The sequence below is a fragment of the Anabrus simplex genome, chromosome 6 (genome assembly GCF_040414725.1).
Source record: "Anabrus simplex isolate iqAnaSimp1 chromosome 6, ASM4041472v1, whole genome shotgun sequence".
NCBI classification, from domain to species: Eukaryota; Metazoa; Arthropoda; class Insecta; order Orthoptera; family Tettigoniidae; genus Anabrus; species Anabrus simplex.
In genome coordinates this window covers 301,577,027-301,589,070 of record NC_090270.1, presented here as the reverse complement: position 1 = coordinate 301,589,070, position 12,044 = coordinate 301,577,027, and the positions used below count along the sequence as shown (strand labels likewise).

Here is a 12,044-nt window from a genome sequence, read left to right as displayed (position 1 = left end):
GTGGAGGATATAAATTATACTGGAGTGGACAGTAGAAGGTAGCGAAAAATGGTGTTGGATTCTTAATTAACGAAGGGACTGATGCTACAGCTGAAGTTATCTGCAAAAGTGATAGAATCATTAAAATGTTCATGAAACTGGAGAACACTAAGTACACAGTCATACAAGTGTCTGCCCCACAGACAGGCTGCAGTGAGGAAGACAAAGAGAAATTTCGGCAAGACCTGGAAGATACGGTTAATGAGGAAAATATTATTATTGGAGATCTAAATGCGCAAGTTGGGGTAGACAGACTTGGGTACGAGAACATCATTGGTCCACACGGATTTGGACAAAGAAACCCAGAAGGAGAACAACTATTAGATCTGTGCAGAAGAAATGATCTTATAATCAAAAATACATTCTTCAAAAAAAGAGACAGTCACAGAATAACAAGGTACAGTTGAGATGGCCAGTATAGAACATTGACTACATAATCATGAATAAAGATGGTGGCAGGTACATCACAGATGTAAAGGTCATCCCTAGTGAAAACATGGACAGTGACCACAGATTGTTGGTAGTAGACTTCAAACATACGACTAATGAAATGCAGAAAATTATTATGAAAAAACCAAGGGTTAAAACTTGGAAGTTGCAAGAAGTCCAAACAAAGGACGAATACAAACTAAGGATTCAACAGAGTTTGCCGAAGGGTGAAGTAACCAGCGTTAATGAAGAGTGGAAGGCCTTCAAAGACACCTTTGAGGGAGAAGCCAAAAACCTATGTGGAGTTACAAGTTCTATCAAAAGAAAAAAGGAGACACCATGGTGGAATGATAGAGTGAAAACAGTGGTGAAAGAAAGAAACCAAATAAAGAAGCCACTGGACAAGATAAAACAAAAACAGGGACAAGAACGAAATGAACAAGAAATACAGAGACTTCAAAGAGTATACAGGAACAAGAAACTTGCTGTAAAGAACATTGTAAGGGAAGAAAAAGAGAATGGAATGAGTTTACAGACAAACTGGAAGAGGACAGTAGAGGAAATATGAAATTGCTATACAGAGTAGTGAAGAACAAGCGAAGGGATCAGGAGACCATAAAAGCAATAGAACGTGATGATGGAACTCTGACACAAGAAGAGGGAGAAATTAAACAAGAACTCAACATCTATTTCGAAAAGCTGCTGAATGGAGATACAGAAACATAACAACAGATAGAGGAGAGCCAGTCGAGGAACCACAACTGAACCACCAATTACATGGCTTGAGGTTGAAAATGCGCTCAAGAGCATGAAGAAAAGAAAGGCAGTGGACATAGATGAACTAAGTGCAGATATGCTGAAAGCAGCAAGAATTCCAGGAATCCAATGGCTCTACAGACTGCTCAACAAGAGATGGGAGGAAAATACTATTCCTGAGGACTGGAAGATGGGCATCATTGTACCTCTGTTCAAGAAAGGAAGCCGACGAAAATGTACTAATTACCGTGGTATCACACTACTGTCTCATGTCCTGAAAATATTGGAATAAATAAGAGAGACCAGAATCAGAGATATTTTTGAACCAATTTTGGAACAAGAACAGTATGGTTTCAGACCAGGAAGGTCAACTACAGACCTTATATTTGCAATCAGGATGCTAATGGAAAAATACTGGGAGAAGAACAAGCCTTTATTTCTAATATTTTTGGACACTGAGAAAGCATACGACAGTGTACCAAGGGAAAGAATTTGGCAATGCATGAAAGAACTTCAAGTGCGAGACAGCCTCATAGACAAAGTGAAAATGTTGTATGGTAGGAATAGAAGCTGTATTCAAGTATGATGTGGTTTGTCAGACTGGTTTGAAACAAAGAGAGGAGTGCAGCAGGGCAGCTCATTGTCACCACTTCTATTTATTATTGTAATGGATGTAGTAATGAAATCTATTAAAAGGAAAGAACATGGAGATATCAAAGCCTTCACATTTGCAGATGATGTTACGATTGGAGTGACTCAGAAGAGGAACTGGGAGAGAGAATGCAAAGCTGGAATGAGGAGTTTAAGAAATATGGTTTAAACATCAGCAAGACCAAGACGGTGGTGATGAAAGTGTATGGGGAAGGAGCAGAACCAGTAGTCATGTTAAATGAAGCCCAACTGGACAGCGTTCCAGTTTTCAAATACTTGGGTAGCGTTATATCAAATGACAACCTAGCAAAACATGAGGTAAACAATCTAATCAATAAGGCAACACAATTTTACCACCAGGTATGACACCTGCTGTGGGATGAGCAAATACCCATGAAAAAAAAAATGACATTTTACAAGTCCTATTATACACCAATTCTTACATACAGTCTTGAAACCATAACACTGACCAATAGAGATAATTCCAAACTTCAGACAGCTGAAATGAAATTCCTACGCACTATGATCCAGAAAACAAGGCAAGACAAGATTAGGAATGAGAAAATAAGAGAAGAAGTAGAATAGATGATTCTCTCCTCAATAAGATTCAGATATCAAGGCTGAAGTGGTTTGGTCACATTTAGAGGTTGCCAGTAAACAGTACTGCAAGGAAGGAATTTGACAGAAAAGTAGAAGGAAGGCGACCCATGGGAAGGCCACGAAGGAAATGGATAGATTTAGTTAAGAATGATGTACTGCTGAGAGGTCATGATTGGGACAAGTTGGTGGAGGAGGAATGGTACAAGGGCAGGATGAGATGGAGGAGGCTCATATACCACACCCAGGAAACTGGAGATGGTTTAGGATGATGATGATGATGATGAAGGGTTATTAATGCACAACTGTGCGTGTGTCATAACTAAAGTTAATAAGAAAGTGATTTTCACCAGACTACTAATTATCATAAGAGCATATGAAAGTTCATGTTGTATGTGAATATTTCTCTCACAATAAATGATTGGCAAATATTCCCCCTACATGTTTCTTGCCTGTACCCCAGGGGTACATCAGAAAATGAAGTCAGGAAATAATTCCATGGAAAATGGCTGGACTTGCAACATGCCTGCTTCCAATAGTCTTCCTGTAATGTAGTTTTTCTTTTAGAATTTGTTTTGAGGTCGCACCGACATGGATAGGTCTTATGGCGACGATGGGATAGGAAAGGCCTAGGAGTCGGAAGGAAGCGGCTGTGGCCTTAATTAAGGTACAGCCCCAGCCTTTGCCTGGTGTGAAAATGAGAAAGCATGGAAAACCATCTTCAGGGCTGCTGACAGTGGGGTTCGAACCCATGAATTCTTTTTAAGGGGATCCTTACATCTCAAAAATTGAAAATGTTACAGACGTGGAAACAGGTTTTTGGAATCTCTTTTAAAAAATAAAGAAACATGTTGTTTTGCTGTTTTTCCGACTTGAGAGAAGACTGTCACTCGCATATACAGTTCTGTGTTGCATGGTCATCCTAGCCCCAAAAGGCAATACCGCAAACATGGTTTACAAGGAGTTTCTGGGGTAAATGTAAGTCAATTTTTCACCGAGGTTTTTTTTTTCCTATTGACTTCACGGTCGCACCGAAACAGATAGGTCTTATGGCGACGATGGGACAGGAACGGGCTAGGACTGGGAAGGAAGCAGCCGTCGCCTTAATTAAGGTACAGCCCCAGCCTTTGCCTGGTGTGAAAATGAGAAAGCACGGAAAACCATCTTCTGGGCTGCCGACAGTGGAGTTCGAACCCACTATCTCCCGAATTTAAGCGACTGCAGCTATCGAGCTCGGTGGTACTGTAGTTTAAGTGCACCTCATACTCACCTGTCGGTTGAGAGTAATTGCATTTGGCTGACACTTAGAGCAGATCCCCTTGGGCCAAGGTGGGTGATCTTTGCAGCCAGTCCTGATCCGACAGCTAATATCCTCCAATGACACGAACTTGCCCCTGGAAGAGTAGGCACAGATATTACCATATCACAAGGAAACAAAGAAATGTTCATCATACAAAAGGGAAATTTAAAACACTTTTCTTTTAACTTTTTCAACTTCAAGGGGCAATTATTCTACCAGATTGGAGGTAATGCCATGGGCACCAGGAAGGCCCCTCCTATACTAACCTCTTCAACTGAAACTTTCCTTGACAATGACTTTCACTTCCAGGAAGGCAGAACTGATACCTCTGTAAACATCAAACTTGCCAACTATAAGCAGTATCTATACTAATACAGTTTTCCCCTCATATCATACGAAACAATCTCTCACAACTGGTCGGCCCCCAGTTCTCCCAAGACATGAACTCTTTCCCCAGACTCCCCAAGCAACCGAACCCAGTATCCTTCACATCAGTCACATTTTAAAATAATATTACAGTCTTCTCTCAGCTTAACCTCACACTTATGATCTTCCAGAGAGCCCCATAGACACAATCAGCCATGCACCAAACCTTAAAAATATTCTCACACACTATGAACCAATCAACCCACCTACCCACCCTTCCTTCTAATATCCTCTTAAAGATCTTTGCTATATGTGAAATGAGGGTGATTGCCCTATACTGTAGTTGCTAAATCGTTTCTTATCACCCTTCTAGAATATTGGTAAATATGTCCAATAACGGACTAACTATATTGGTATTATAAATTTACTCATTCTGGACAAATATTTCAAGTTCCCAATGGGAATCAACATCTATATCATCTGATGGCCAGGCAGGCATCAATTTTTGAAAATGAGACAAACTCTCTCATAGTGCATTGGCACTGCCGGTAGCTCCAAGCACCCTACGCAGTGGCCTCTACGATACGCACTAGCCAGGCGTCTTGGTAGGTGTGCTATTTACCAACTGATGAGCCCAATTTGGCACACTGGGGTGAAACGCTGGCAATCAGGAATGAGTTAGCTGGAAAATTTATAATGTCCAATAACGGACTAACTACATTGGTATTATTAAGTGGTATGTTCCGAGCTATCAGAGGAGAGATGGTGTGGAATAACATTAGTAGACGAATAAGTTTGAGTGGTGTCTTTAAAAGTAGGAAAGATCACAATATGAAGATAAATTTGGAATTCAAGAGGACAAATTGAGGCAAATATTCGTTTAGAGGAAGGGGAGTTAGGGACTGGAATAACTTACCAATGGAGATGTTTAATAAATTTCTAATTTCTTTGCAATCATTTCAGAAAAGGCTAGGCAAACAACAGATAGGGAATCGGCCACCTGGGTAACTGCCCTAAATGCAGATCAGTAGTGATTAATTGACTGATAGCTGAGCAGAGCCTGGCACCACAACTAGTACTGTATCTAATAATTTTCCATGTTTAGTTTAAATTTAATGCTTGAAGATTACAAAACATACCATTTAAAAAATTAAAATTATTAACCATCTATGTACTGTAAATTATGTTCTCCAAACCAATATATAAAATATGCAAAATAATGCAAATCATTAAAAAGGAAGTAAAAAACTTACCTATCTACTCCAGCAGTAAGTTTTCTGAGATAAGCATGGAAAGACAAATGCTTTATGTTCTGTTCTCGCAGATATGCTTCATCAAAAGACTCAAGGGGAGAACAATGGACACAGCAGGCATTAGGACCATGGCGGCAACTAAAACACAATTAAGACTCAGTTAAAATATTTCTTAACCACCAGAGTGCCAATAAAAAATAAACTGCATGAAGTAGTAGTTTATCTTTAGAATCAATGAGTACCAAATTACACTCAGACATATAGACATACAGTTCATTTCATTTCATTCCATACTGGGGAAACTTTGGCCTAGCTGCCAGGGATAACATCTGGAAAAAAACTGTCAAAGTATGAAAGTCATTGCACAGGTAATGAGACAGTCCAATAAACATGGGTGACCTGTCAAAAAGTATAGAAGAACATTTTGTACGTCAAAAGGAATTACCAGAACAGTTAAGAAATTTATCTCGCTGGTCCATCCCATTCTTAACAAAGCTTGATGACTGTAGATGGAACCACATCAGTACCCAGTTGCACAAGTCGTTGTCCGATGTCAACAAATGTCCTTCTTCAGCTCAAGCATGGGGCCACAATCAATGCACAGTGCTATGAAGACGTGTGCAATAAAGTCAAAGCACCCAGCCATGTTATCGAACAGCATTATAACGCCCCCACACTACCAACTATGCTTCAGAGATTTAGGGAGCTGAAGAAAGACACTTGTGGACATCGTTGTGCATCAGACAATGACGATGAGATAAATGCCTTAACGGTTCTGGTGATTACTTTTGAGATATATAATGTTGTTCTATACTTTTAGGCAAGTGACCTATTTTCACTGACTTCCCCTTATAAATTCTTGTACTTTCCACTAGGTGCAAAGAGTCTTATTAGGGAAACTATATCCAAATCACCGAAAAGGACAACCCCAAACTGAATTAATCAACACCATGAAAATCTAGTTTTTCATTGCTTTATTTATTACATTTTCATGATATTTTAATATCATGATTTGAAAACAGTATTCAAATGTTGAGATTTGAAAGCTACATTGAGAAAATAGAATAACTACATTGAAAACAAATTACACACTAAGTCCAGGTAGTCTTTATTTAACATTTAAACATAACTTCTTTTCGTGTTTTTATCCCTCCTTAACACCACCAGAAGGTTTTAATATTGTCCTGGAAATCTTTATGCTTGGACTTACATTCCAATTAAGTTGTTTCATACTCGGATTTCTGCTTCCGATGTGTCCATCATGGCTGACTTCTTTAATTTTTCCATGCTCATCTCTCTTGCTTTTTGTAATGTACTGAAATTTTTTAACCACTGGTCGTTAAATGTAGTCTCTTTTTTTAGGCATTCTTTGAAAACACTAAATATTTAGCATCATCAATATTTAAAGGCAACGCCTTGTCTATGCAGCCATTGTTCTCTGTACTCAGCCCCTCATTTCATTTCACAGTAGGAACCAATAAAAACAAATCACCAATGACTAGCCTACATAGAGCACACAATAATGTGGAAGTACAAACTCGCCAAGAAACACAGGAAAAGAAATGTTACACCCGGTCATGTTTCAAAAGTTTATCATCTCCTAGAGGCATTGTTTCTATGATTTCTATCCATGACAATTATACACTAAAACATTATGGAAAAGATCATCGTCTGGCGGAAGGTGACACCAGATGGAGGAATAAAATCAAAACCTGGACTGTTCAGCCTAAAACTGGGAGTCTTATTGATGCAGTGACAGTCTGACCAGAGTTTCTGCTCTGTTATGGTAGGAGAGTAGAAAGTACAGCCAGCAACTTGATGTCGAGTGTTGGGCAGCAGTAAGTAACCCAGCTCCCTAGAGAGGCCAATGGCTACAAGTAGATAGGAGGAGTGATGGTTCCCTCCGAGTAGGATGACACCGGAATCCACAAAGCAATGGTCCCCTCAGAGTAGGATGACACTGGATTCCACAAAGCAATGGCCCCTCAGAGTAGGATGTCACTGGATTCCATAAAGCAATGGTCCCCTCAGAGTAGGATGATACTGGAATCCACAAAACAGTGTTCTTCAGGTTAGGGGTGGCTGCAAAAGCCGTCTGTCCACATGACAGGCTGAAATTCAAGTGGGAAGAGAGTTTGCATAGCCTTGGTGAAGGCAACCTCTTGAGGGCAAAGATATGCTCAAAAGAAGTCCCCTGGTCCTCCTGGTAGTCGCATGCCGAGTGGCATAAAAATATTGGCATGTACTCACAACAAATAGTACAGAAAATTTTTCAACAAAGATTACCGTGTTACATGTGACAAATTTCATGTTGTATTCTGTATTGACTTACATGGCAATCTAACTAAGCAAATTTCTTAAATAAGAAACTGCAGGTTTAGTCGAACTATTCAGACCGAGCCAACGAGCCAAGTAACCTGGTCCGTAACATACCAGAAAGAAATGAGTGATTGGGCACTCCTGTGGAGGTACTAGAAACTGCCCGAGTGCCTCAAACGCCTAAGCTACCACTAAGAAAAGTTCACCAAAAGTGAAACTGAATCTTGCTACTTGGAATGTTCAAAGTGGAGCACAGGTAGGAAAGATGAACAAATATGCACTGAAGTCCTGAAATTTGGAACCGAACTTGGAACCGTACAGGGTAACGGCTTCCAGGATCTGGCAGCAATGAAACTGCAATCTAGATGCCAGTAAAAGCATGCGACTTTACTTATCAGGTAGAAACAAATGTGTGTACAGAGTTGGATTTCTCGTTAATAAAAGACGCAACAAAGCAGTAACATCATTTAAAAAAGTCTCTGACAAAATCGCAGTCTTAACCCTAAATGGAACTGTAGCAATAATCATGGAGACCTACCCACCTGCAGCCAGCAGAAGAAAGACGTTTTCTACAATCATCTGCAAGATGTGGTCAATAACTTAACAAAATGCTATTAACAGGTGATTTTAAATGCATGAATTGGCACAGACTCTTCAGGATGGGAGTATGTGATAGCAAAATTTGGTTTCGGCCACCTGAATGATAATGGTAAACGGCTCCTAAGCTTCATGTCCCACAACTTGCTGCTTGTGTGCAATAGTTGATTTAACACTTAGTCATGTACCTTTTAAAAAAAAAAAAAATTTTTTGTTGCACATGGTCTTAACCTCTTAGTGGCGCGGAACACTTTAGTAGCGCTTTACCCAGCAGACAGAGGTGATTCATGTGTACGAACTAACAAAATGCAGTGATCTCATTATAAATTCACTATACAACAGTTTAGCTCATTTATAGAGACTCAAAAGAATGTACCGGGCGAGTTGGCTGTGCGGTTCGGGGCGCGCAGTTGTGAGCTTGCATCCAGGAGATAGTAGGTTCGAACCCCACCGTCGGCAGCCCTGAAGATGGTTTTCCGTGGTTTCCCATTTTCACACCAGGCAAATGTTGGGGCTGTACCTTAATGAAGACCACGGCCATTCCCAGGCCTTTCCTATCCCATTGTCGACATAAGACCTATCTGTGTCGGTGCGACGTAAAACAAATAGCAAAAGAGTGTACCAGTTTAAAGGGCAGTGAAATGAAAACCAAACACCCACCTTAATATACATTCCGCATGAAAGGAAGTACCACTCTTGTTACATATAATACTGCCATCGCTGTGGTAGGAGAACTACATGACAACTCACAAGTGCACACAGTTTCTGAGTTATGTCTTTGATGATGCGCGGACAGGTCTAGTGTGTTCATCCAGCTGAAGAAATGGAGGAAAGCAAAGAAGAGCAGAGAAGTATGGTTTATTTTCTAGTGGCTGAGGGTGCTGGTGTATGCAAAACTCATCATCGCATGTCTGCTGTGTATGGCGAACACTCCATGTCGATGACGAGTGTGCAAGAATAGCATAGGAGATTCCAAAAAGGGCGCACATCACTGCAACACAATGCGCAACCAGAACAGGCCCATCCAGCCATTACTCCTGATGTGATACTGCAGACTGATGGGCTAATCTGGAAAAACTGACGAATCATGGAGGAAGAAATTCATTCGGCATTAGCCATGCCTCTGTGCATGCCATTATCAAAGATCAATTGCATTTCCACTAAATTTATCCAGAGTGGGTTCTGCATCAACTGAAGGAGGGACAAAAGATTGACAGAATGGCATCATGTCTGACTCATCTGCAGCGGTACCACGAGGAAGAGTATGCATTTCTGTCCCGTATCATCACAGGGGACGAAAGGGAGTGCCACCATTTTGAGCCCAAGAGCATGATGATGATGATGGTGATACTTGTTGTTTAAGGGGGCCTAACACCTAGGTCATCGGCCCCTAATGGTACGAAATGAGACAAAATCTAATGACAAATTAAAAGTCCAAAATCTGCCACTGACCACAATTCAAAACATGGATGGATATGAATTTGAAAAAATCAGTGGATCCAACCCGCAATGCCTCACATTCACAGAAACTGATGTAGAACGATAGAATTACTGGCCAAGGGACTGCTTCTAAAGCACAATACTGAATTGATGATGCTTGCAGTCTAAAGGGGTCCAAAATCCAAGTCATCGGCCCCTCATAATAGTATTTATCACTAGGAAAGTAGAACCATGGTATTTGTCATGGTGCGATACTAACAAAAGTAGCGTAGACTCGTGGTATTTCACACAGTATGGTACTACTCACATGTAATGAAATTCACACATATAATACAAACCTATGAAGTTTCGCACACTGTGGCGCCATTTACAGGCAACGCAAACCTATGGTGATCAGCACATAAGTGTACTAACCACAGGAACTCGTACTATCCCGTGGTGTTCCGCATACAGTAGGTACTAATCACAGGCAAGCCAGAACCATGGTGTCACTCATATAGTGGTACTAATCACAGGTACTGTAAAAGCCGACAGTGCACTCTAAGTGGGGAGCTGACTGCACAGTGCTCCTGCATGCTACTAATCGCAAACCTGTTTGGTACCTAACATAGTGGTACTACGTGAAAGTAAAATCGACCCATGGTGTTCCCCACGTGGTGGTACTAATCACAAGTAGTTTCATGGATCTAATACAATCATTCCTTGGTCGCCCCTTTTAGTCGCCTCTTACGACAGGCAGGGGATACCGTGGGTGTTTTCTTCGTCTGCGTCCCCCACCCACAGGGGGTTGTGTGTTTGGTCCGCGAGAGTAATTTATTTCCTTCAAGTCCGCCAGCAAAATGGTTAGGATCCCCGCATCCGCCACCTGGGATGTGCAACGTGGGAGTATCATCTCTCCCGCTGGTACGCCGGCGTAGTAGGTTCGTGGAACCCAAGAGCAAATGCCAAAGGGAACAATGGAAATGTTGCAATTCTGTTCCATGAAAGAAATCCAAAGCTGTTCACACAAATTCCAGTACAATCATGATGATCTTCTTTGACTGCAGGGGCCCTCTTCTGCTTGTTGACTTCCTCAAGCATGGACCCACAATCAACAGGCAGCCCTATGAAGACAGTTTGCAGTAACTCTGATGAGTCCTAAAGTCAAAATGCCCTGGAATGCTGATGGACGGAGTTGTCCTGTTGCATGCCCCCATACTTCAAACCTGGTGAAGGCTACATTTCAGCGATTTCATTGGGAAACACTTCTACATTCTCCATACAACCCGGATTTTTCCTCTTGTGATTTTCATATTTTTGGGTACCTGAAGAAAGACATTCGTGCGCGTCAGTTTCATTTGGACAAGGAAGTGGAAGACCGTCAGCGACCTACCTCTCTCTACGAAACTGGAATTGATAATCTCGTCTCTGAGTGGGATAAATGTATGAACGCTTTTGGCAATTACCTTTGAATAAATCTATGCCATACTTACATAGTGGGTGTTCGGTTTTCATTTGACTGCACCTTATATTTTATATTCATTGACTTTAGGCTATATATATTTTCCTTACAATCTACCAATGGAGAAAAAATCTTCCATATTTTACACGAAATGAAAGTGACGACTCGTGCATTTGCACGGGTAGTTTCACGATGCAATGGATACTAGGTTGATTGTCGTCCCAAGAACTTTGAATGGAAGAACTGGAAACAATAGTTTAAAGATTCATTTAGCACAAATCTCACAGTTAATGAGACAATTAGTTCATGAGAAAGAGGGTTGGTACATTTCGTTGTCCATTAATGGTCATATGCACCACCCACTCTCATTCCTTATGTTATCCATCCACACTCACTTTGGACAGTTCAGTCTGGTGTAGTGCTGTTATTGCCCGATTTATTCAAACTTAATTATTTCTTCACTTTCATTCCAACTACACTGCATCATGCTTCCACATATCTGAAAGTGACAGTGAGTCAATAATTACAGGTCGTGAAAGATTTCAAGACGTGTTTTTGAGTCATCAGTTCACAGACTCATTTGATGCAGCTTTCCATGCCACCCTATCCTGTGCTAACCTTTTCATTTCTACTAACTGCTGCATCTTGCATCTGCTCTAATCTGCCTGTCATGTTCATACCTTGGTCTACCCCTACTGTTCTTACAGTCCACATTCCCCTCAAAAACCAACTGCACACGTCCTGGGTGTCTTAAGATGTGTTCTATCATTCTATCTCTTCTTCTGCTCAAATTTAGCCAAACCGATCTCCTCTCACCAATTTGATTCAGTATCTCTTCATTTGTGATTCAATCTAT

General features: G+C 40.9%; 1 protein-coding gene across 1 annotated transcript in view; it reads right to left on the bottom strand.

Annotated features, from left to right (window-relative positions):
- Npl4 (nuclear protein localization 4) overlaps positions 1–12,044 on the bottom strand; it is a 278,312-nt gene that overhangs the window by 224,312 nt on the left and 41,956 nt on the right. Inside the window, exons 4-5 of the mRNA XM_067150486.2 lie at positions 5,392–5,529; positions 3,743–3,866 (exon numbers count right to left, since the gene is read on the bottom strand). Coding sequence (XP_067006587.1) covers positions 3,743–3,866; positions 5,392–5,529 — 262 coding nt within the window. The remainder of the gene's footprint in view (positions 1–3,742; positions 3,867–5,391; positions 5,530–12,044) is intronic.